General features: G+C 41.0%; 1 protein-coding gene across 4 annotated transcripts in view; it reads right to left on the bottom strand.

The window, feature by feature from the left end:
* PTCD2 (pentatricopeptide repeat domain 2) overlaps positions 1-26,879 on the bottom strand; it is a 57,625-nt gene that overhangs the window by 20,877 nt on the left and 9,869 nt on the right. For 3 of the 4 annotated variants that reach the window (XM_029942413.1, XM_029942414.1, XM_029942416.1), the window contains 6 exons: positions 25,319-25,397; positions 24,570-24,661; positions 22,124-22,237; positions 17,794-17,868; positions 10,073-10,186; positions 6,043-6,859 (listed from right to left, as the gene is read on the bottom strand). In XM_029942413.1, coding sequence (XP_029798273.1) covers positions 6,635-6,859; positions 10,073-10,186; positions 17,794-17,868; positions 22,124-22,237; positions 24,570-24,661; positions 25,319-25,397 — 699 coding nt within the window. In that variant the 3' untranslated portion in view covers positions 6,043-6,634. Of the gene's footprint in view, positions 1-6,042; positions 6,860-10,072; positions 10,187-17,793; positions 17,869-22,123; positions 22,238-24,569; positions 24,662-25,318; positions 25,398-26,879 lie in introns of those variants that run through there. The other variant, XR_003909903.1, reaches the window with a different exon arrangement.

Raw genomic sequence — 26,879 nt, 5'->3', positions numbered from 1 at the left:
GGATGTAAACATCACTAATCAGGCACTGCATTTCCAGGGAGGCCTGCAGGCCACAGACCACAACTCCTTGAGGCCTTCCGGGTGGGCTCAGGGGCTGCTCCTGCATTTTCCTCTCGGAACCTGATTAAATGAGGTCTTCTCCTATCCCACACACCCAGCTTTGGAGTATTTCAGCTGAAGGGGGGTCATTAGACGCCAAATGTGGGGTTCTCTTCTTTCCCCTGGGCTTTCTTTTCCAGACCCCACCTTTAATCACTATGGCAAAGCGGCCTGAGGCTCTTGGAGACCACAGTCCCAGAAGGTCAGCTGAATAAGGTAGAAGGCACAGTGCAGCAGCATTCTGATCCTGTTCCATTAGCAGCCTGGAAAACTTGAGTGCACACTTGTATCCTCCCCCTCGTCCCCTTTCTCCCCAAATCACTTGTCTCAGATCAGCTGAGAGCATGGAAATACTGGAGGGAAAACCCCACGGAGTCAAACTATGATAAAGGGCTCTGGCCAGCATGCTTATGCACTAGTCACCTACACCTTCTCCTTGGGCATTCTACTTCTCCACGTCTTGACTGTCTTGTGTAAAACTAGGATAGAAAGAGCAACCAGCTTATGAGAAAGTTGAGAAATACTGAAAGCATAGCATGGCAGATCATACATACTAACTAAAACATGCCATTAATTAGCCCACCCTTTCAAAAAATATGAAGGACACATTATAGTGTCATAGTATAGTAATACGCTACATAGACACTTTGGGGTCATAAAACTCAGGTGGGATAGTTTGTCCTTCAGGTGACACTAGATGCACTGTAAAATTTTCTGTAACAACACAAGACAATGTGTTTTATATGTCACAATGAAGGACAGAATTGGTGCTGTGAAAGACCAGAAAAGGTAAGTATCACCCTGGCCTTATCCAAATTATAACAATGGTTACTCATTTAATGTCTGTTCCTTTTGGAGAATGCAGACTCATGAAAACAGAGGGCATTTTTTAATCCCCTTGTTTTGATTCCATGTTAACCAAAAAAAAAAAAAAATCAATCAGAATTATATCAATATCAATTTTGCTCAAGATATTTAAGTGTTTTTTTTTCTTTTTGGTATGTATTTATGAGAGAGAAAGGGGGAGTACATGCAAGCAGGGGAGGGGCAGAGAGAGCCAGAGAGCCAGAGAGAAAACAGAGAATCTGAGGCAGGCCTGTGCTGTCAGCCCAGGATCTGCCACGGGGCTCAAACCTATGAGCTATGAGATCATGACCTGAGCCAAAGTTGAAGCCCAACTGCGTCAGCCAGGCGCCCCACTCAAGGTGTTTTTGAGGCAATGCTGTTCAAGCCAACTTAATTTCTTGAGCCATTGTTTATGTACTACAAACCATTTCCTTTTAAAGATTCTTTTTATTTTTACTTTTCTGAAATATTTCCATTGGGGGGTTAATTCACAATGATTTGGTTTACCACACATTTTAAATGCATAATGTATGTTAAATTTGTAGACAGAAATGTTACTAAGTACATTTAAATCTTGGGTTATTTTTGTCAAGTTCTGTGCTATTCTGCCATATGTTTACATAGATATTTATACATATGTGTACATGTATACATTTATATGTATATATAATTTGAAAAACTAAATACATTTCTCACTGATGTTAAATCATAACGACCTGGGACTCCTGATTCATTGACTGCAGTGGAGAGAGCTTGAGGAGGTGGGTCGACATTACAGTGAGGGTCCTCAGGAGTAGAGGCACAGGCAGATAATACACACCTCCACAGACACTTGTCCCACAAGTCCAGGGACGAGGCCACACTTGCCTGCTTTTCCCTCCTTCTCGCAGCCGAGACCAGATGACCTGAAGACGGTAACTGAAGTCGAAGCCTCCCATGTACATAAAAAAACATAAGCTGTCTCAAAAAATAGTGGTTTAAACTACAGTCCCCAGATTAGAAACAGCAGCACTAGTGAATTTATTAGAAATACACATTCTGGGACCCTGCTCCAGATCTGTGGAATCAAAAATTCTGGAGATGGATCTCAGCAATCTGGCTTTGAATAAGCTCTCCAGGTGTCTCTGATGCTGGCTCAAGTCTGAGAACCACTGCCTTATACTCAGCTGTCACTGGCTATGAAAAGGAGAAAAAGGAAACTACAGAAAGATCAAACATTTACCTCAAGGGAAAAAAAATCAAAGCTTAAAATAGCCTTTAAGCAAGATCAAGTCTTCCATGAATTCCTCTCTGGGGTTCTCAACAGGAGTAGAGAGTGTGTAAGAAATTGTTGGGTACGTGGGTGGCTCAGTCTGATCTCGTGGTCCCTGAGTCCAGGCCCCGCATTGGGCTCTGTGCTGACAGCTCAGAGCCTGGAGCCTGCTTCAGATTCTGTCTCTCTCTCTCTCTCTCTCTCTCTCTCTTTCTCTCTCTCAGCACCTCCCCCACTTGCACTCTGTCTCTCTCAGAAACAAGCATTAAAAAAAAATTTTAAAAATTTTTGTTTGCTCACAGAGAAACCTATAATTTTGCCTACCTGAATTATAGCAGATAAATCTTTACCTCTCCATTATAATTTCTCAGTAATATTCATTAGGTATTAGTTCAATTTTGTATTAACTTCTTAGATCACTGTAAAGAAAAAGTATTACCCCAAATTGCTTAGGATTGAGCTATTTCACTATGGAGTACTCTTCAGGAAGATTTTGATCACTCTGCAAGGGGCATTGTCTGTAGGAGCAAAGAACAAATGACTAGGCCAAAACGTCCTTAAGTTCAACATGACAGGATAAAAATGTTTTGCTTTGGGAAAGGGAGAGGATGTCTTCTTCCTGTGGCATCTCGGGAGTCTTTCATAGTGCCTTGTCCATTGTAAGCTGGTCAATATTGATTTAGTGAATCAGTGAAGGGAGTATCCATAAGGGTTCTCCATCTTGAGAACATCTTATGTAAAAGGTGACACGAGGTGGATCTTGAAAAATGGGCAGAAAAGAATAGATAAAGTGGGAGGGCATCTTAGGTGGGAGGAGAAAAGGATACATAATAGGCTGAGCAAAAGCTTGAAGTCAGGCCTAAATGTGGAGTGTCTGGGACTGAGTGGAAGGCACTAGAGAGAAAAAGCTGTTCGCAGGGGGATATGATGACAACCAAGATCATTACACAATATAAATGAGTCAGTGAGTTGAGGAGTATTCATCCTCTGAAATGACTCCCACCATGTGAGGTACTGGGCAAACAGCAGAGAACAAAATAGACATGACACCTAAGTCCAGTGAAAGATGAAGAATAATGGTGGAAGCATGCTAAGTGTGTTGATAAGTGAGGTACAGGGCCGTGTAAGCAGGTCACCAAACCCGAACTTGAGGGTGGATGGAGAAAGTCTTTCCAGATGGAAAGATGTCTAAGTTAGGCCTGAAAGATGAGTCGGAGGGAAGGAATGTGGAGTAGCAAGGGACAGGGCTGGCTGGGCAAACCTGGGCCAGATTACCAAGGGCCTTCTAAACCATATTGAAGAGACAGAGCTTTATCCAAAGAGATGTGAAGAGCCCTCGGGAGGTTTTAAATAGAAAAGGACAAATTTCTTTTGGAAACCTCATGGGCTCTAGTAGAGAGGATAGCTGAAAGACAGAGGACTAATGATGGTGGGTTTAATTAGAGAAGCAGCAATGGGAAAAAGCTTAAAGAGCATGCTGGAAAAAAGTATTTCCTTGACGTTGCCACCACTGAAAGCTGGAATGAATGTGTCCTTGTGAGTTGAGTGGAGGTGCTGCCACAGGACTTCTGAAACCAGGTCATAAAAGGTGCAACAGCTTCTGCCTGGTCCTCTTCACACACTCCCCAGGACCAGGCCACTATGCCGTCATGTATACGATGATGTTCCTGCCCCAGCCTCACCATGACCTAGCATCAACTGCCACAAATATTAAGTGAGGAGGCCTTGGAGGTGACTCTAATCCCAGCCACCCACCACTGAGAACCGCCTGGGACCCAGAGTAAGAGCAGCAGGCCAGAGTCAGTCAATTCTAATGATAATGAGTAAATGATTGGTCTTGTTTTAAGCCACTAAATTCTAGTGTTTCTGACACAGCAAGAGCTAACCAGAACACTATCCTGATAACACAGAATGAAAGAGGGATCTTTGCACACTCCTTTTCACACTGTGCTGTACCCCCCAGGAGGACATGTGGGCTCTGAAGCAACAGACATTTATAATAAATGAAACAATCTACCAAAGGCACATGACAGGGTTGGGGGATAAGATGTTGTGTCCAAATAGTCTCATTAACAGAATAAGTGCATGCTTTGGGGCAGCTTATCAATTTCAAAAAAACCCCACCATTTATCAAGGAAATTATGAAATTTTCAAGAATGAAATGCTCATGATCCACTAAGCAAATTTCTTCCTAGATGGGGTTTTAGCCCTCAGAACCATCTATTATTTTGGGGTAAACACGAGACTCACTAGTTCACGTGCACTGTGGCCCCTGAGCATCACTTCTGGGAACAGATGAACAGCCCAGTGTCTGCAGTCAGCAGAGCCCTGCAGCCACCACTGTTGAGAGCAGCAGAGCTTGGGCAGGGCAGGCCTGCTACTTATGGCTCTTTTTTTTGGTAATGAATGGTTGTTAGCTAACAACCAGGACTATATTCACACAGGGCATAAAAGGTATTTGAAAGCTCTTTGTGAAAGTCAGAGAAGATAAAAGATAAGTTGGGGGACAGGAAGCATGCCCTATTATTCCCAAAGACTTTGAAGACAGAGAAATCCAAACAGCAGGCACAAAAAATACAATTAGGATTCTATAAAGGCCCAGAGTTTTCTAAGGGGTAAGGCCTCACCAAGCATAAGCAAACAAAATTCTTTTGGGTGTTCCTTACAGAAGGAAGAACGCATTTGTTTATATAATTCTTCAACTAGGTACCCACATTCTGAGTGCTACTGACAGTAAGGATGATGACTAACGCTCATGCAGCACTTCCTCACCAGCCACTCACTGTTCTGCTTGCTTTACATTGATCACTTCATTCCACTCTCACAGCAGGACTAGGAGGTGGGTATGATGAGCCCATTTAACAAACAAGGAAACTGCCACGAGTCTGTGGCCACACAGTGAGTCGGGGAGCCCTCCCTTAGTATTCTAGAAGAGACATGTGCTCTAGGGGGAAGGGTATCAGACCAGGAATCGATATTTCATCTTGGCTCCACCTCCAACTAATTATACCAATTTGGACAAGTCATTTCTTTCACCTGAAAGATGAGGGAGTTAAATTAGGAGAGTCAGAAGATTCCTCCTACTCTAGAATTGCTGATTCTATGAATAATTCTGGCCTCTGAATAACAATCAGCTAAAAGCAAACCTTACTTAAATGTTTATTTTTGAGAGAAAGAGAGAAAGAGTACAAGTGGGGGAGGGGCAGAGAGAGAGACAGAGAGAGAGAGAGAGAGAGAGAGACAGACAGAGAGAGAGAGAGACAGAGACAGAGACAGACAGAGATAGAATCCGAAGCAGGCTCTAGGCTCTGAGTTGTCAGCAGAGCCTGATGTGGGGCTTGAACCCACCAGCTGTGAGATCATGACCTGAGCTGAAGGCAGATGCTTAACTGCCTGAGCCACCCAGGCACCCCCATCCTTACTTTCTGAAGCAGCACTGAAGACAGAGTGTACAGAACTCAAGGAAGATGGCTGAGAGGCGTAACCATCACATGGGCCTTGAGAAACAAAAGGCAGCGCTCACTGGTGCTCTGTTTCTAACTGTCACATGGATCAGAATGAGGAAGCTTTAACCTGCTGTCAGGACACGTTTACTTTTACAAAAAAATAAAGCATCTCGAAAGAAAAAAGAAAATCATCAATAAGATGAAATGTGGGACCAAATATTTAAATAACAAAGCAATACAGAGAGCACTATGTGGTTTTTATTGACACTTGATTTGAAAAGCACTTGGCCTGCCTGTGACCACAGTAGTAACCATTTAAATTTTGGTTAATTTATCGCTTCTGAGAACCAAGTCCTGGGTTAGTTTGTGCTGTTAAGGAAATAAAACATAACCTCAAGATGTCTTCTCAGGAATCTTTTATTTCTCTCACCTTTGAGAAAATCTGACCCTAATGAAACTTAAATGAAAATTTCAAGTCAATATGCAGATTCACAAGCATTTATCAAGGGTCACAGATAAAAGATGGCAGAAGCAGTGAGAACATCCTGGGCCATTGCCCACAGTGGCAAAATAGGGTTTCAGACCTTCTGAATTCAGCAACGGTATAATCTGCAAGTAACCACTCCCCTGAAAATTCACTGGAGTTGACCACTTAAGGCAACTTCCTTTCCACTGTGCTTACTGGGTTCTACGCTGGTACCGGCAGTTGGATTGAAGATCACAGCCATGTTCCTTCAAGGATCCTTAGAAGTTATACAGGGAAAGTGTCCTTTCTGAGGATGCGAAGCTTTCTGCTGGACTCCCCATCTTCACAGCGGCAGAACATCAGCTTCTCAGATCAGCATGCCAGTTCTCAATCAACTCAGAAACTTAAGACCAGGTGTTTGTTAATATAGCATCCACTGGAGTACAATGTCTGATTTCTTAGGAAGCCATTAACTCATTGGGAGCCCCCTTCCAGCTCAGACCCATGAGTGATCTGAGCACAGGATTACTCGGCCCACAGGGACTGGCTGAGAGGCTGGAAGGTCCGTTGGCTGACTGTCCTCTTATTTAAGAGTACCATGTGGGATTTCCTGTCCCCAGGGGTGTGGCAGAGGAGAGTATCCAAAGTGCAACTGGTGACCTGGCCATTTATGTGGAGTTTCTCATAGATCTCATCAAATTTGTCCAGAAGGGAGGGCACATCCTTCACTTTTTTCCTTGCTTGGGCCAGCTGGGAAAAAGCCAGAGAGCAGATCATTATCTCTATGCAAGATTTCTTCCTTGTTCTTCTTATTCTCCAAGAAGCAGAGATCCAAATGCATTAAAATGTATACTATATACCTATAATGGTGAAAACCAGGGTACTGGGCCACACAGAAGTACGAACAACTAGAAGGGACTCCATAGCTATATACAAAATTCACAGTTAATACTTGAAAATCATTCCTGATATCTCCTAGAAAGGGTGTTTACGTGGTACATACTATACAATGAAACATACTAGGAAAAGGAGTCAAATAGCAATGGAAACAAGTTTGCCAAATTTAACAATCAGAGCAGGAGGTAGGGCCAAATATGTAGGGCTTTATACATGGTAAGTTTTCTGGAGTGTATTCTATAAACTGTCAGAAGGTCCAAATTAGGACAGGATCTGACTTAAAACATCTGCAGATTATGTTTAAACATGTGCAGAGAAAGGGAGGCTGGAGGCTAATCCAGAGGCCAATATCACAGTCCGCAGGAGAGAAGATCACAATATAAACTGGAAATGCAGACACAAGATGCAGAAATAGCCAACTGTCAAGTGTATCTAGGGGGTTAAACTGAAAGGATTTATTGTAGAAGAGGTCAAGGAAAGGGAGTAATCAAAGATATCTTCCCAATTTGGGCTTTAGTGACTTGGTGATGGGTGAGGTAATTAATGGAGATGGAGAAGATGGGAGGAACAGATTTGAAGGGCTAAAAACATCAAGAGTTCTGGCTGAGATGCCTATGAAAGCTCTAAGTGGGTAAGTCAAGAGTTTGTTGGATATACACAAATATGAGGCATGGAGACGAGGTCTAAACCAAAGGAATAAACATTGGAGTCACAAGTGTATGATTAGTATTTAATTCTACAAAAATGGTTGAGCTCTAAATAACAATGCAAAGCTACCTTTGAAGAAAATAAGCATTTGACTTAGTTCAATCCTTATTTATGATACAATCTAACCCCATTTCTTGATAAAATTTACTTGTGATCAAGGTCCCTAAGAAATCCTCTGGTCATCTTCTAGATAGATCATAACCGTCTCTGCTGACGGCATACTTTCCTATCATGCAAGGGCTCCCATGAACCTTCAGGTAAGAAGTTTCAACACTTTATGCCATTCTTAAGAAGAATAGCCTGTTTAGTCCCCGCCCCAGGTTGAAGGTGAAGTGACCTAATGGGCAGCATACAGTTTCCAAACGCAGCCAAGCAAACATGCCAAGCTGCAGGGAACTTTGCTCTAATTGCATATACTGCATCAATTCTCTCCCAACACTACACAAATACCAAATTGTGTCATTAGGACCATTCTACAATTTAAGCAGAAAAGAGATTTTATTTTACTCCATTGTTATGCATGCATACTCCACATGCAGTCTTGGGAGCCTATTTAGAGCTGGTTCGAAGGCTCCTGAAGTCAGGGTGTTCATGTATTTCTCAAAGGCAGTTCCCCATGCAGCCTCACAACACCCAGGAACACACTCAGCTAGAGGGGGAGCTTTTGAAATAAAGCAATCTTACAGATTTTGGGGGGGAAATCAGATAAACATCAGTACTTCTCAATGTGGAGTTTGGATGCTTGAGTCATAGAATCGGGACAATATATTCATAGGTCTAAGTGGAGTGATTAACATCAGTGCATTGGGGAAACTAAAGCTGTGTCAGAAATGGACGCATATGCACACAAATCTGCACTTTAAAACCTGTTTACATTTCAAGTTTCCCTACTTTTCTAAACATACTCCAAAAGGGTTTGGGTGGACCCTTTTGGGTCTGTGAGCTAAGAATTCAGATAGATAGAAGCTTTAAACTAATCATATCCAGTTAGTTTCCTGACAAGCTCCCTTTGCCAGCAGGAAAGGTGGAAGTACGAAAAAGGGGTAGGGCTGGGAGGGCAACAGAGTGTCGGAGGTGGGAGAGAGGAGCCTGCTGCCCTCTGCTGCCAACCAGCAGGGGCCAGCGCTATCAGAGGCAAGGGAAGGAGGGAGAGAAGCAGGGAGGGAGAACCAATCAGCCAGTCCCTTCTTTAGTTAAAATGACAATACCAGTATCTTTAGTAACTAACTCATCACTGCCCATAATTTACAATTTCCTTACAGTTTTCCCCCTTTAGCTACCAATGTACAAATTACTAAATTTCAGATGCCTTATAGTAGCTCCTCTTTCTGTCATCAGTGTGAGAGATGGGTTCCTTTGTTTCATTTTGCTTTCAATTTTTGGAAACTGCTTATCATTTCTATTTAATTTCGTTTCACAGAATTTCGCAAAAACATTTAGAGAGTCCTATTAGTTGGTCTATTCAGTACCTACAACCAGAGTTCCAATGATAGGAGCGTTCATACGGTTAAATGTCTGGCAGGTCTAGCACCTCTCCTTGCTCTTCTTTCACAGGGTTTTCCGCAGTTAATTTGGCTAGTTTGTTCTTTCTACTAAACCTTAACTACAGAAACAAAACTAATGGCACTTTCATTATGTTACATTATCACAGTAGGTTGGGAAAAACTGACTTCATGGGGCTGAGTTTTACTATCTCAACAAACTGCGCGTCTTTTGTGTAAGTAGGGATGCTTTTATAACTTTTTTATTTTTAAGATGAGGGCTACTGTAGCCTATTGTTTACTGATGGGAATGATCCCCAGGGAAGGGGATGTTCATGATGCTCAAAAGAGGGTAAGACACCTGAACTGATGCCCTGCGGCGGGTCAGAGGGATGGGCTGCAGGGCTCACTGGGGAAGCCTGCGCCAGAGAGGGGAGTGCAGTCACCATGGCTTCAGGGGGAAGCAGAGCAGACAGGGCAGGAGGCGGCTGGTGAGGCAGCAGTTCTCTCCTGATTGCTCTGATTTCCCCCACGAACCAGGGGCAGAAGTGGGGGAGTGGGAAGAAGGTACTCGAGAGCTTGAGAAAGAGAAATGAGCCAGGACCCAGGAAAACAGTATTCTGAGGCCAGGGGATGGGGGTGGGGGGGAATAATGTAAGAGGACCACGTTTTCCTAGAATTTCAGAGGATATTTCCCGTTGGAAGGAAAAAAAAAATCTTCGCACCCAAACACAGAAATCTTTTAACAGGAAGAAGAGAGAGGTTGCCACATGTGACAATTTTTAAGGTGGCGGCCTGTAGCATGAAGACTCTAAGTGGACACTCCAATGAACAACCTTTCACCTTTAAATCATTTCTGCAGCAATCTCCTACTCACCACTTCTTCTGAGAACTCCTGTCTTTTCACAAATTTTGATAAATTTCCCTCTGCAGCATCCTTTAGTATCTTTATCAGGGCTTTCAACATATTTGACTGGATATGAATCAAAATCTGAATACAAAGAACAAACAAACAAAAACAAGATTGAGCCAGGGCTCAACAATGATATATGTATCTTACATTTACAGGTACCTACCTGCTTTCATGCTATTTCTTAATTCATTCTCTTGCACAAGTTCAAAGATGCTTCAAATGTATGCGTCAGCCAGAACTTGGTTTCCAACAGCTAATCAAAACACCTCAACTTCAAAACTTAAAGGTAGAAACAGAGAAAATACGGATTTTGGAGTCTGACATATTTGGGCTGGAATCCTGGCTTAGGCAATTACCAGCTATGTGACTCTGGCCATGTATATAATCTCGTTCAACTTCCATATTTGTAAAATGAGGGAAATAGGTTTACATCTCACATTTGGAGTTAGTGTGAATATCGAATAAAACACCAGCACACAGAAGGCACTCTAACATAACTATCAATTTCCTCCTATTTTTTCCAGATTCAGAGCAGAGGACTATCAGACAGTCTCCTTAAGATTGACAGTGGGGCAGAATAAACCTTTGCTTATACCTATACTTTTACCTTTACCTATACTTTTTTCTGTTTTCTTCCTTCTTTCCGTCCTTTTTTTCTTTCAGGAAACTGCAGGTAAATCAGTTGGTGCAGGTATCAAGAGGAAGCTGATTCAAGTACTCCTATTTACACTGTGGCTAATAAGCAACTTTTAAAACTGGGCACTGTACTTGGCTTTTAAAATTGTACCACTACCTACCTTCCATCAGACAGATATAATTAACCCAAGGAAAAAAAACACATCCCTGCCCCCCTCATTACCAATGTTCGCTAGTACAATTTGAAAAATACAGAAAAGGCTAAAGAAAATAAGAACAACTCAGAATTTCCCAACTAATGTTATCCAATGTTTATAATTTTATGTATTACCTTACATATGTATTAATTTCCCCTGCCCCCCAGATGTGATTCTGCTTTCTGTCAACTATTATACAATGAATATTTTCTCATTAAGAAATTATAGACTACCTCATTTTTTAATGATGAATGCATAGCAATCTATCATATACATATGATAATTCATTAATTTAAGCAATACCACTCTTCAATATATTGATAAGTTCAATATACTGACAAATGCATACATTATTAAAAACTTTTTAATTTTTTAGGACTTGATTCCCAGAAGTTAAATTATAAAGTCAAAGAATATAAACATTGTAAAGGCTCTTGATCCTTTGGAAAAATAGTTTTTCTGGAAGAGATACTCCTTTTCACATACCAAAACAGCTAAGTTCTTTTTACATTTTTAACAATTTGTTTGTTGAGCAGTTGATCAGGATGACGGGCTATCTTTGGTTCCAAAGAACAAATTGAAATGATTCCAAGTAGGCTAAATCCAGAGAACCCCATTTAAGTTCCGTGTTCTAAAGCACAGGCAAAATCATGAGCTCACTCTCACTGGGAGGCAACACTCCATAGGTTTCTCACATTCAAGCAGAAGTACTACCTGCCTTTATTCTGGATGATCTTTTCAAGGATATTCATATAACTAACAGCTTGGAAAGACATACACGGTGCCCCATGCAGAGAAAAGGGCAGGCATGCTTACTGCCATCCTGAGAGACCTGGGTTCTCCAAAGTCAAGCATCCTCTCCTTTAAGTACGACTTCCTCTGTGTATAAAAGGCATATAGACCTCGTGTTGCCATGTGAGAAGTGGGTTCAAGAAACTGATGCAAAAATGCTAATGTTGTGGCTACTACTGATTAAGAAAATGTCCTTCACCTCTCAGTGCCTTGTGAACTCTACCAGCATTCATGAAACTATGCAAGGTTAACTCATTAGCTTATAAAAGTAGGCCAAACTCTCTGACTCTCAGTAGTACTTCAAACTCTTATATTAATAATAACAATTCTGACTGGGTTGGCAGTTGTCTGTCCTATTGAGGGCAAGGAGAAGTCGACCTTGTTAGGTGTTAGGTCTCTAGTGCCTGGCACCTAGTAGACCCTCGCCAATAACGAATGAGAGGAGAGCCTAGGTCCCCTAGCAATTTACACAGATAAACCTCCTGGAGCTCCATGCTAGGATCTATTAATGAGGTGCTCCTGGAAGATTTCAACTTCTCAAGTCTTCCCAATTTCCCTTCCTGCCTCCAGCAACTATCTGTGATTCCGAAGGGATTTCAAGAGTAAAGTTCAATACCTTGAAACAGACTGATGAGGACAATATAGATGAGGCAGTTGCTGATAAAAGGCAAAGAGAGAATTTAAAGCTACAAGAATTGGTCTCAAACTGAAACCTCAACGTACAGTTAAGGGAAACTAGATCAAGGTACAGCACAATGCTTTAGTCTTACAGGTTTCAAACCAAAGGTTAAGAAAAGATAGCAAGGTATGGGAGAAGTTAGATGATAAAAACTACCCCAAGAACTACAGAATGACACTCCTGCCTCTCTGGTTTCCTGAAATCTCAAAAAATGTTCACAGGTCATTGGGTCCTTTGACTAAAATAAAGGACCAAAAGCCCTGAATATGCAAAAATTTGGATTTGTCTCTGTCTTTTAAGTTAGCTATATTTGAAGTAGAATATCATAGTGCACTAGAGACTGCTAGTTTTCTAAACAATATCCATCCTCCCCTTATTTTCGATTAATAGAACTCCCTAACTTCAACTGATGCTGCCATGTACAGAATTCTAAGACTGTATTTCTCAGGTTTCTTTGCTACTATGTATGGTTATAGTATTCAGTTCTGGTCAATAGCATGTAAGTCCAAGTGGCTAGGTGAGACATTTGGGAAAGCATCCTCAAAAGGGCCTGGTGTCTTTGTCCTCCATTCTGAGCTGGAAAAGATGCAATAGATGAAAATCATGTGCTTAGGATGGTGGTATGGAGACACAGAAAGAGGATGCATCCCTGATGTTACCGTAAAATGTCACACCAGACCTAGACTGACCATCTACATGGTTTTCCACATAGAAGAAAAACAAAGCTTCTCATTTGTATAGATTCCTTTTCTTTCCCCATCAAGTCTACATTCCTCTTAACCAAAATGCAATTCTTAAGTTCCAAAATTTTAAGGGATTTATGAGAAAAAGTCCTACCTCCTTGTCTATCCTATGTAGCCTAGGAGACTTCCTAGCATGGGCTGTAACTTTAGGGTGACCTTAGTGACGGGAGAAAGGGCCATTAACACATTTACCTGAGTTGGGGAACCTGGGTGGCTCAGTTAGTTGAGTGTCCAACTCTTGATTTTGGCTTGGGTCATGATCTCATAGTTGGTGGGATCAAGACCGGTGCTGGACTCTGCACTGACAGCATGGGGCCTGCTTGGAATTTTCTCCCCCTCTCTCTGCCCCTCCCCCATTCATTCAAGCACACATGCACGTTTGTGCTCGCTCTCAAAAATAAACATTAAAAGAAAAACATTTTTCTGTGTTAACAAATAATGATAAAAGTAGCAAAACTAACCAACTGTCAATTCCCCTGCAAAGTAATTCAATTACAAAATGGGTATCCATTTGGAGACATGCCTTATTTCTAGAGATATGATTGAAATTCAAATAGCATCAGTGGAAAGCTATCCGATGTTGGTCTCAGCTATTTTCAAACATATTTAGAAGTGGAAATTAATCTTTTGACATTGATTAACATTGCTAAAGAGGGGGCTATAGTTCTTTTGAAATTGATGGGATTGAATTCAGACAGCAGAGCCAATATGCGTATGCCTCCATGACATCATCTGCTAAATCAATTCAGTATATAGCAAATACTAGCTGGGAAAATGGAAAATCAGGCCCTCTAGGTCATACTGGCAGCAGACACAATTTTGATGAAAAGAAAATTAAGTTGAGGGGGAAAAATTAGGTAAGTTCAAATTCCAACTGGCAGCAGGAAAGGATTTTAGTAGAAGACATTAATTTTTAAAGTAGATGAGGAAAAAAAAAAAACCCTTCATTTATTCCTGCTACTACTGACTGAACTTTCTATGCAGCCTATTTGTCAGGTTTCCATTTCTTAATAATTAACAAATTGCCCTTAGGGATTCCAAGTAGATGACTCAGACTTAGAGAAGCTAGGGCCATTAAATCAGTTTTTAAAAACCTGCTCTAATAACAGAGATCTGAATCTGAAAGATTATTAAACCTGAGAATGGCAACCATCTTTTTTCAATTTCCCTAAGGAAGCCAAAACAGGTTTACACTGAAATACAAGAAACTTGGTTGGACATTTGGAAGAAGCTCCCGAGTGAGCACTTTTAAACAAGAAAATGGTCTTTATGTGTCTTAACAATGTATACTTCTGTGACCCAATTCATGGAGGAATAATTCATATTCAGGATTCCTTACATAATGTCTGCCCAAAACACGGCCGTTCCACCACATGTATCAGTTGCCTTTCCATCCCAGCTCTCAGAGAAAAGCAGTCAGTCCTGTTGCCCTGGCTGGTGGGCACACTCCCCACCATGCTCTGGGCTCTGGATTTCTCCTCCTACTGTGAATGGGCAGCTTCACTCTCAGGCTATGTTTTATTTCCACCTAAGCAGTTTCTCAGATGGAAAAAAGTTATTACTAGATTCTCATAATAAATGTGACAGCCAAGGAGCACAAGAGATGAAGCTTCTCAACACAAGAATAGGGAGGACGTGCACTACCAGCAACTTGGCTTTTTGACATCCAATCCTCTTCCTTTTCATTCAGGAGGACTGGCTAATCCCAAACCTGAATAAAAAGACACAACCCTTATCTCTGTAGGTCTGGAGTGGTGGGGAAACCCTAAGCTTTGTAATCAAACAGATGTGTTTGTGTCACAGCCTCTGTACATAATTAGCTTCAAGAACTTGAGTAATTAATTTACCCTTTGAATCTCCATCTTCCACATGTATGATATGGGGAAACATTGTTCCTACATTATATAAAATGAACCAATGAGTATTAAGTACTTAGCATGGCACCTTGGCCCAATTAAATGAAAACGGTGTCTCTTCAATTTCTCACCACCCATCCTTACTGATCCTCCCAAGCTCACTTCACCTCTAGGAAAAGCTACCAGTGATCCACAGAACACTCCTCTTTCCTACCTGATGCTATCAACCACTTGGAATCCTAGCAATTCTACTTCTGTTCAATCCTGAAAGGAGTTCATCTGCAGGCCACGCCCTCTCTCAGAAGCAATTCCTCAAAATCCCATAGCCAGCAGAGAAGGCACAACACACACAGCACCTTCTGGAAGACCAGGCTTCCTCATGTTTGGCTTACTGATACTGTTGGCTCAAACGACCTGAACTTCTGGACTCTGGACCTTTGCCACCTTGACATTCCAGATCTCATGCCTGTGAGCTTTTCAGCCTGACCCACCTGCTCTGATCTGCAGTTTTTGCATAGGCACCCAGCCTTGGGACAGGGGCTGTCTGCAGCAGGCTGTGACAGGCAGGGCTGTCAGCCCTCTTAGATTTCTACACACTGGTGCTAGTTCTGCCCTGTCTTTCTCTGGGGATCCCTCTGCCTCACCACTGATGTCTTACTAAACTCACTTCTGGGTCCTCTTACCTCATTTTTTTGTGGCATTAGTCAGTTCATATCAGATCCACTGCCGGTTTTATGCAGATGAGCTGTTAACTAAGAGCTGTGATATTCATCCCCATCTAGGCTCCTGCCCTTTAAAGACCGTAAGAGCTCTTTTTGGATACTTTCCTAGTATTTAGTCTCTTCTCTCCCAAAATCATGCTTTTTTCAGTTTCTCTATTATCACTGTGTCCGTCTTTCTGATTCCCTAGTCATCATTTCTTCACATGAAAAGACTTTAAAAAGTCAATGTGAGGTCAAATATAAGGTATTCTTACCTCAGACTTTGGCAACTTTATTCTCCAAACTTTATCAGAAAGCTCATCTAGTCTTTCTCTCTCTCTTTTTAAAAATTTTACTTTTTTAATTTTAATTTTTGAGAGACAGAAAGAGGGTAAGTGGGAGACGGACAGAGAGAGAGGGAGACATAGAATCTGAAGCAGGCTCCAGGCTCTGAGCTGTCAGCACAGAGACCAACATGGGGCTTGAACTCAGGAACCATGAGATCATGAGCCAAAGTTGGACACTAACTGAGCCATCCAGGCACCCCTAGTCCTTTCCTGAAGGTCATCTGGTCTGGGGCCCTGGTTGGGAGTGACATTTGAGGATAATCACTATGGAAGAACAGAAGACCATGGAACCTTGGAGTTATGCCCAATTCCTATTCACTGGGTTTCAGGATTTGTTAAACATAAATATTCCTCTTTATGTAACACACTTCATTTCAAACGAATGTTTCTGATATTAGCAAGCATTCACTGAACGCTGATTATATGCCAGGTACTGAGCATTATTCTTTCAATTTTCACAATGAAAGGATGATAATATTTCTATTACTACTGCTGCTTCAGATAAAAGGAAAATGGAGACAATAGAGGTTAAATAAGTTGCCTAAGGGCTTAAGGCTAGTAAGAAGTGGTTACAATTAAAAGTTTACAGGGGTGCCTGGATGGCTCGTCAGTTAAGTACCCAACTCTTGAATTCTTATGATTCATGGGCTCAAGCCCCAGGTTGGACTCTGTGCTGACAGCGTGGAGCCTGGCTGGGATTCCCTCTGTCCCTCTCTACTCTGTCTACCTCTCCTTAAATAAATTTACAAAATCCACTCTCTCTACTCCCCCTCAAAATAAATTAAAAAATGTTTTAAAAAAGTTTATATTCTTTAATATACTGGGGACCCTCAGCAAAAACAATCTAACAAAGAATGCCCTTTAGCCCTCTTCCCTTCAATCCTGGGGTCCTGTTCTCCTTCAAACACTGCTTAACAATTCTCTCTTCACTGAGACCTGCAATTTTCTCCCACTGGCCAGCACTCACTCCCCAGGCTGAAATACTGCAGTGGCTGTGAGCCCTTATCCTAGTTCATACCACACTGGCATTAACACATTTCAGTTCTTTTGACAACGTTTTCTTCATCGTGACCTTGTGATGCTTCAGGAGACTAAGTTCTTGAAAGTTAGGGGCTTTCTTTTCAACTCCCCACAACACAGGTGCACTCAGCGTACAAGCAGGGCCCCAGAAGGGGTTAGCTGAATGGTGGGTATAAGGTCTTTAATGACAGGAGCCTCTTCATCTTTTCAATTGTGCCAGTAAGGCGTAGATGACTCACTGAGTACTGGGACAGATGGACCATGGCAGGCTGGCAACACAAGAATGAAGATAGCTGACATTTGTTGTCTATGTCAACACGTCAAGCTCTATTTTAGGCACTGCAGGTATAACAAACTCTTTGAGTCAGGTCCCATGAATAGGATGCAGTTAGTGCACAGATTATTCTTAAGTCTCAGTCAAGACAAAGGTAAGAGGCTATCTCCTTCCGCATCTACAGCTTTCCGTAGTCATGCGCTTTACCTGCGGCACTGAGCAAATCTACAGTTTCCACCCATGTGTAAACTTCCGGGAGCACAGCCAGTGTTGGCTCCTGTTACAGGGGCTATAATGTAACTTGAACACAGAGCTCGGTAAATAAATCACTGAATTGAATCAAGATTTTAGGAGATCAAAATTCATCATACATAGATTAAAAAAGTCTAGACGTCATCTTATTACCTTTCAAGCCTTTAAACAACAAAGAAGTCACTTACATTTAAATTAGTGCAGATTATGCTTTCTGGCTTCATGATATGAGAAAAAATGGATATAGCTTTCGCCTCCTGGTTCTAGAAGAAAGAAAACCGAGTTATACTTCAAATCATAGGAACATTACTCTGCTATCATAAAGTTTGTTTAAAGGCGGCAGGATATTCCTATTTATGATGCCTTAGGGGTTTTGAAGTCCACAATGAAAAGTTTGTTTTGGTAATCAAAAATGAACTTCCTTCCGGCTTAGGTGGTTAAGCATCTGACTCTTGATTTCAGCTCAGGTCATGATCTCATGGTTAATGAGTTCAAGCTCCTGAGATGTGTTTTAGGTGTACAACTTAGTGATTCAACAACTCTACACATTATACTGCGCTCTCCACAAGTGTAGTGCCATGTGTCACCACACAGCGACTATGGACTATAATCCCCACGATGTGCCTTTCATCCTGTGATCTATGTACTCCAAATGTGGAAGATCACCAATATAAAAAAAATTTTTTTTTCAATATTTATGTATTTTTGAGAGACAGAGCATAAGTGGGGGAGGAGCAAAGAGAGAACGAGACACAGAATCTGAAGCAGGCTCCAGGCTTTCTTGTGAACCCCAAGATCATGACCTGAGTCAAAGTGGGCGGCTTAACTGACTGAGCCACCCAGGTGCCCCAGATTACTGAGTATCTTAGTAAGGTGAGGTCCATATTTTTAAAATGTTTATTTATTTATTTTGAGAGAGAGAATTTTCGAGCAAGGGAGGGGCACAGAGACAGAGAATCTCAAGTGAGCCCTGCAATGACAGAGGTTCAAACCCATGAACTGTGAGATCATGACCTGATCTGAAATCAAGAGTCAGATGCTTAACCAAATGAGCCATCCAGGAGCCTCTGAGTTCTAGCTTTTAAGATGGAGGCATAAAGTTGGCATTTCTCCTACTCCCACTGGACAAGTTTTAAAAAGAAAGAAATCAAGATTGAGAAGCAGAAATGCAAACTCCACCTTTGACATAATTAGAAAAGCAGAAAGCTCAAACCTCAGAAGAGATAGAAGTACTGTCAACAACACAGGAAATGGAGAATAGGGTAAGTTCTGGACAAAGCAGTGAGCAGAGAACACTGCTGCCTATCTTAGGAGCCCACAATACTTTCTCAAAGGTGAGGGGCACAATCTGAAGTACAAAGTCTGAATTCTTGTTTACAGTGATGACAGTGGAATTTAGGACTGGTAAGGAGAAGTCCTCTGGATCCTTTTTGTGGCAAAGATGAGGCTAACCAAGAATTTAAACAGAGAAGCCATATTCACATGAAAGAGTCTGTTGCCACGACAGTGGCAAAGAATGAGATTCTTCACTGTAAGCTGCCTCCATGCCTGTTCTCATTAGCCACGGGGAAATAAGGCCTATGCTTTACTGCAGACAAAACCCATACATAAATTAAAAAAAATTCCTACTAGTCCAGAACATTACAACATGGCTCTGTTTTCTCTCTGACATGGATTTTCCGTAAATAACTGGGGTAAGAAACTTGTTTTTCAATGATGAGCACTCAAAAAAGAACCAGCACATGATCTATATAAAGACACCATGAGGAAAATGAAGAGCAAGGAAAGGGATATAGCAAAACAGAATCAGAAAATAACTGGCAGATGAAGAAACCCCAACAGAGAAAGGTTTCCATGGATATAGAGGACAGTAATGAGAAAACAAGATCAAGTAACTCAGAAATAGGAAAAAGAAAAAAATCAGGCAGGCCTCGGATTTCTCCACAGCAATACTCTATACTAGAAGACAGAAGAGCAATGCGTGAACAAAACCTCGTAAGAGGGGCACCTGGGTAGGTTAGTGGGTGAAGTGTGCCTCTCTTGACTTCAGCACAGGTCATAATCCCATGGTCCTGAGAGTGAGCCAAGCTTCAGGCTCCACAGTGAGCATGCAGCGGCTTAAGGTTCTCTCTCTCCCTTTCCCTCTGCCCCTCCCTTGCACGTGCATGCATATACTCTCCCTCTCAAACACAAACAAAAACAGTAACAAAAACTCAAGAGAAATGAGGGTCACCTCAAAATTATATATCTGGTCAAACTAAAGTTCAAGTCAAAAAACCAGGCTAAGAATTTTAAATACCAAGAACATGGGAAATACTGTTCCTCTGAAGAAGGAAGATACTTTACTAGAAGATACATTTCAATCAACAAAGGGATGACTGGAAAACCAGTAGTAAATGAATATTTTTAAATATATGAATATGTTTAAATATATGTAAGAATATATATTTAAATGTACATAAGACAAAAAAAATGTGGGGAATATAGTTACAGAATGAAGCACAAGTGTTATATGGTTGGATAATGAAGACAAAGGGAGAAAGAATGTAAGAGACAGTAGGCTTAACTGTCTTGTCTTTATTATGTGTGGTCAGAAAAATAGCATTTAAAGCCGACAAACAAAGCATATTTAAGAGAAAAATGAGTACTGTGAAAAGTAACATATCAACCAAAATTGGGTGGTAGAGAAGGAGGATAAGGAGAGAAAAAAGAGGAAACATACTAATTTCAGCATTACTCACAGTAGGGAATTACCAGGTACTGTCAGAGTAATTAGAAGACTAAGAAGATTAAATCAAGCTATGGTTTTAAAGTAACTACTAACACAAAAATACAAACTAAAACAAAGAAAACCACCACATGCCATAAGTAATTTTAAAAGTTTAAAAAATAAAATAATTTTAAGTTCAAGAATTTTTTTAAATTTAAAAAAATTCTCACTTTTAACTGAAACCTAAGATTAAATACACCATGTCTATCTGGATGGAGGGCATTAAAAGAAAGCCTCACAGCGTATCATAAGACAGAGTTCAAATCTATGCAGTGTACAAGAGATACACACAATTCAGAGAAGATGGCAAATAAAAGGCTAGGAAAAGGTGTGTAGGAGGTGAATGCAAACCTAATTAAACCAAAGAGGCAAACAAAAAGTGGGGTGCGGTGGGAGAGATATTAACATTAGACAAGGTGAAATCCCAAAAGGAAGCATTTTAATCAAAACCAAAAGATGCATCTTGTAATGCGACAGCGACAGATTCACAGTGACATATGCATCAATGACAGACCATAACTCTATGTATCTAAGCACCAAATGGCATAACTTTTTCTTTTTTTAAAAAATATTTACTTATTTTTGAGAGGGCACAGGCAGGGCAGGGGCAGAGAGAGAGGGCCAGAGGATCTGAAGTGGGTTCTGAGCTGAAAGGCTGACAGGAGAGAGCCTGATGCCAGGTTTGAACTCAGGAACCGTGAGATTATGACCTGAGCTGATATCAGACGCGCACCCAACTGAGCACCCAGGCGCCCCCCAAATGGTGTAACTTAAACACACATATAGGTTAAAAACTACAGGAGCTACAGAAAGAAACATTCCTAGAAAGGGCCTTTAATTCATCCCTGTCAGGTCCCGACAGACAGGCTGGGAGGACAAAGAGTGGGAAGGTCAAGCAGCAGAAGTTAGCAACAGTGTATCCTCCTCAGGCTCAGTCCTTCAAGGGCTTTCCCTGGCAGGATACATGGCCCCAATATTTTCTTTTCTAATTAATGATAAACAAGCGTTCTCCAGACAAATTTTACCAGCCGGACAAATAAACTGGCTTGGTTATTTTTGCTGCCATTAAATCTCCTTTTACCACTTATGAAATGTTTGACATATTTCACATTTTCTAAAGCCTTGGAACAGGACATCTTGGGAGGGGCTCTTCAGGAGAGGGAGTATTCCAGGGTTCCAGCTCTAACTGTCCTTCATGCTGTGTGACGGCAGGCAGGTCCTCTTCTCTCTGACCTCAGTTGCCTTCATTTGTCCTGAGATGCGGAGGGGCTATGAGATCACTAAAACCTCTTCCAAATAGAGTATTTGAGTCTAAGACATATACAATTACCCCCCTGCCCTCCTTAAACAGTAAACTGATCCAGGATTCACCTGAAGTAAACTCCACTTTGGAGAGCACTAAGAACTGTTCTGAAAACATTACATGGTAAAACAATTATTTAAAATTTTCATTTGAATTACTTGAGAAATTTCTCTCAGGGTAGAGCTTCCCTCACTTGAGGGAAATCCTGGCCAGCCCTTTCTCAACAGCAGTGCATGTTAGGTCCTCAACTGTAAGCAAAAACACCCTTTGGAGGGCTAGGTGTAGGTGTGGGTTGCCATAGCACCAAAGGCTTTGGTCTCTCTATAGGAATTTTTTCTTTAGGACACAATCAGAAGGAAAAAAAATAAGTAACAGCAAGAACGGATGAAAGTAGGCAAGTCTTCCCACTCTCCATTCACAGATGCGTGCCCTGAAGCCTCATTACCTGATTCAGAGCCAGCGCCACAGCGAAACAGGACGCCCTCCTGGAGAGGACTATTCCTTTGATTAGGGCCTCTTCTCTTAGTGTCGTACAGATCTTCAAAGATTCAGGGCTATTCTGGCAGGAGACAAGATGGCTCAGTAAATAAATGGCAGGCTGCTTTAAGTTTAATAAAATGATTGATAGTGCTCAGTATCTCAGATCTCCTTCTAAAAGAAGTTCCCAGAGCCTATTTCAACCCACTTAGCAGATTAAGCCCTGTATAGAGGATACTTGCAAAAAGACCAAGTTATTTATATATTAGCAGTTCAAATCTAAATGAACTTCCTTTGTAAAGCTCTTGGTCAATTTTATGAATTGGGGCCTTTTTACCACCAAGTGTATAGGTCTCTTTGTATCTGGGCAGACTGGTTTCTAGACACAAGTACCACAATGTTAAAAATGTACAAACTCAGTCTGTTACTATATTAAATAATAAAGCACAGCAACACTAAACAGTTCTCCTGAGGGGATTTTGAATTTGGAAGTATCCATGTAAGTCAAATACATGAAAACGTGAACACTTATATGAATGTAAACCATGACAGAATCCCATGAAAATAGAAATCTTAAAAAAAAAACCCAAGAATTAAACGACACACAAACCAGCAGGCAGTAACAGTAAAACTGAATTGTCTTCCTTTGTACATGCTGTAGGTGGATTAGGTTTGTGACAACAGCATTAACTTTTTATCTATGTAGGTCTGTCATGACGCGATTCACAACTCAAAACCTAAAGTAAAACCTGAATTCGATGAGTGAGGACGGTTCCCGGCCGGGAATGTGTAACAGCTGACTGGTTCAATTTTTCAACTCTCATCTCCACTGAGTGAAACAAGTTATTTTTAGACACAATACAGAGGAGAAAAGTCCTCTGGCCTTCCTAAGTAGCCGAATTAAATTCTCTCCACTTTAGTACACACTCAGAAAGGCATCTCTAAAAAGGTCAGAAAACTCAGTACCACAGAGGTGAACAAACTGACGCTGAGCTGTTGTGCATTTGGCCTTCTGTCTCACAGACTAAGAAAATGGTATGATCGGAAAGAATCAGCTCATAGTCCAGCAAGGAGCAAACTAAGACCCTCAGGCCAAGTCAAGCTTATGGCTAAAAATGGTTTTCAGAATTTTTTTTTTTTTTAATATTTATTGTCAAGTTGATTTCCATAAAACACCTGGTGCTCATCCCCACAACTGCCCTCCTCCATGCCCACTGGTTTTCAGAATTTTTAAGGTTTGTAAAAACAAAAACAAAGAATGAATATGTGACACGACAGAGAATGTATGTGGTAGAAACTGTATGTGGCCTCTAAAGCCTAAAGTGTTTACTATCTGGTCTTTTATAGGAAAAGCTTGGTGCTCTTGAATTCAACCCTTTCATCTCACAAATGAATTAAATGACCACTTCAAAGCTAGTTAATGCTAAAGTTGAGACTATACTCATGTTTCTCAATTTCCCAGATGATTTTCTTTCCACTATAACCCTACTGCCTCCCGTATTTTTAAAAGTAGTATCACTCTACTTTTCAGAGAAATGTTAAGGGCCATGCTCTTCCACCTTGTCTGGTGTTCCTTCCTTTTCACCATAAAAGGATTAAGTTTCCAAAGTTTAAATGATATAAATGTCTACAGTAAAGCATGCAACCTTGGTCACTGCACTGTATCAGCTGTCAGTTTTGCACTGATTCATTCACTCAATAATCAAGATATCGTTCTTCTATGTAAAAAAACAATCCTGATATAGTAATGACATACAGACTTCTAAGTCCTGTTTTCGGTCATAAAGGAGTTCATTTTAGTGTCACATACACTTATTAAAGATCAGTTGTATACCAGACACTGTTAGGTGCTGGCACACAAAATGCCTCGAACTTAACCTCTAGTGGGGAGGATGAAACATACTTCCACTTAGAATAATATCAAGCAGTGAGAAGGCCTTATAGGTGATACAAATAGAGCACAATTAAAGGATGTTACTTCCAACTCTGAATCACAGAAAATAGCCACAGAGGAAATTATAGTAGCCCGTGAGTTCACCAATAAAGCATGACCAGATTTCCATGGGAGAGAACTACAGAGAGGACTCGTCCCGTCGAGCCCAAGTGTGAGGCTGAGAGCAAGCCGGCCCTCTGGACACGCTGACCCCAGTGAGCGCGCTGCTTCTTGTCCTCCCTGTCCACAGCCCTGCCAAAGGGTGAAACATGATAAAACTGCTTTCCCTGTGATAAAACGGACGTGGTTAAGTGGAGTTTTCTAAAAATGAACACATTTAAAATTGAAATATCTGCAGCAGATGGAAAAAAAAGACTTTGGAGGAACTAAATTTTTCTTTGTAGCAAAAAGAAAAAAATAAATAAATTCTCTCTCAAACACTACCCACAGTGTTCTAAAACTTCAGGGAAGCCATTCTTACCAGTTTGTAGCAAATCGCAAAAGCAAGGACATAGGTTTCTTTGCTGAACTTCACATCGTGGTTTTTCATCTCTATCAGCACTTCCAGGGCACCTATCAAAAATGACACATGGGCAGGCAGTGGTAAAAGCATTCAGGTGAGTTCAGAGTCCTTTACTACTGATTTCCCGAGTTCTAATCTGTTCGGCACCATCTACTGAAAAGTGTATTCCAGAAGCATGTAGAAACTATCTGTCAAAGTCATTTAGCAATTAACTAAATTTCAAAGAAATTCTCAAATCATACAGCAAGAACTAGTATTTTAAACACATTTATGCTTTCAGCTTAAGTAAAATCAGGGTGTTTAGGGCATGACATGAGATGCGATACTATTTTTTTTCTAATTTAAAAGAATGAAGTCTCCAGAGTTCAGTCATTTACCAGGAATATAAAGATCATTTTGGGGTGGCGCCTGGGTGGCTCAGTCAGTTAAGCGCCTGACTTCATCTCAGGTCATGATCTCACAGTTCATGGGTTCGAGCCCCACGTCAGGCTCTGTGCTGACAGCTCAGAGCCTGGTGCCTGCTTCAGATTCTGTGTCTCCCTCTCTCTGCCCCTCCCCTGGTCACACTCTGTCTCTCAAAAATTAATAAAAACATTTAAAAAATTAGATTAAATTTTAAAAAAGATCATTTTTGCATGGCCCAGTGTTTTTCCTAACAGCTTACCACCAAAGACAGAATTTCTCAATAAACAAATTCTAATACTTACTTGTATATTTGCCTTTCATAAATAACATATCCATCAAAATATTGAATGATGTGGAGTCTGAGAAGAAACCTTGTAAGTGCTAATAAAAAAAAAATACTCTGGTTAAGAATTTTTAACTATTAAGTGAAGATGTATTCTTCTATTCCATATTCTCTGTCCAGGGCTTAGTTTTGTGTATACTTTATTCATTTGGTCCCCTGAATTCGCTAATAAATCTCTGATGTACCAGGATTTATTTTTCACAAAAATACAAATGCTGCCCACCCACTCTTGGCTGTCACGCCTTTGGCAATGGGCACACAAACAACAGGCAAACAGCACGGCGAGAGTCCTCTGGGTTTCAGAAATACAGTGAAGAACATCTTCATTACACACGGCTCTCCTGTGCGTAGGAGAAAAGAAACAAGCCAATTAACCCCGGTAAGGGGGTCCTGCAATGTGGGTGGCAGTATATTCATATGAAAAGGCAAGGGGCGCCTGGGTGGCTCAGTCCATTAAGTGTCCAACTTCAGCTCAGGTCATAATGTCATGATATAATGTTACCTAACCCATTAAATCCAAAATATAATTTCAACATATAATCAATAAAAAAGATTAAGTACTTTTTCTTTTTTATATAAATCACGTGAAATCCATCATGCATTTTACTTTTACAACCGATGTAATATGTTTTTTTAATAAAAAATTTTTTAATATTTATTTATTTTGAGAAAGAGAGAGAGAGAACGAGCGAGCATAAGCAGTGGAAGGGCAGAGAGAGAGGGAGACACAGAATCCGAAGCAGGCTCCAGGCTCTGAGCTGTCAGCACAGAATCTGACGTGGGGCTCGAACTCACAAACTGTGAGACCATGACCTGAGCCAAAGTTGGATGCTAACTGACTGAGCCACCCAGGTGCCCTAACAGCCTATGTAATTTGAACTAGCCACAGTTCAAGGGCCCCATCAATACACGCAGATAGTGGCTATAATACCGGCAGCACTCCAGGGCAGGGGACACAATAAATTAAGAATGGAAACAGGATTAGGCTTTAATGTCACTGGACTTAAATTCAGTTTAATCTGCTACTCCATGAATACTTGGTTCTACATGATTATTTCATGCATGTAAAATAAGTTTTATTTTACAAAAGCAAAAAAAAAACCCAACTGAAGTTGTATTTTCTTTCTTTTTGTTTTTTATCATTATACACATGGCTTGTCATTACAGTAAAATTTTCATTTTACTTTAATTACATCACGATTATTAAACAAATAATACAAAAACTTATAGTAAGAATTTCCTGTAATTCTACCCCCTAAAGATAAATAAAAGTTTCATGTAGATCCTTGCAAATTTTTAATAAATACTAAAATATAAATATGTGTGAGGGCACCTGGGTGGCTCAGTCGGTTAAGCATCCAGCTTCAGCTCAGGTCATGATCTCATGGTTCATGGGTTCAAGCCCCGCATTGGGCTCTGTCCTGACAGCTCAGAGCCTGGAGCCTGTTTCAGATTCTGTATCTCCCTCTCTCTCTGACCCTCCCCTGCTAGCACTGTCTCTCAAAAAAAAAAAAAAAATT

This window comes from Suricata suricatta, chromosome 6 (genome assembly GCF_006229205.1).
Source record: "Suricata suricatta isolate VVHF042 chromosome 6, meerkat_22Aug2017_6uvM2_HiC, whole genome shotgun sequence".
In the NCBI taxonomy this organism is placed as follows: domain Eukaryota; kingdom Metazoa; phylum Chordata; class Mammalia; order Carnivora; family Herpestidae; genus Suricata; species Suricata suricatta.
The sequence above is the reverse complement of the archived record's forward strand: the minus strand, read 5'-3'. Positions and strand labels throughout refer to the sequence as shown.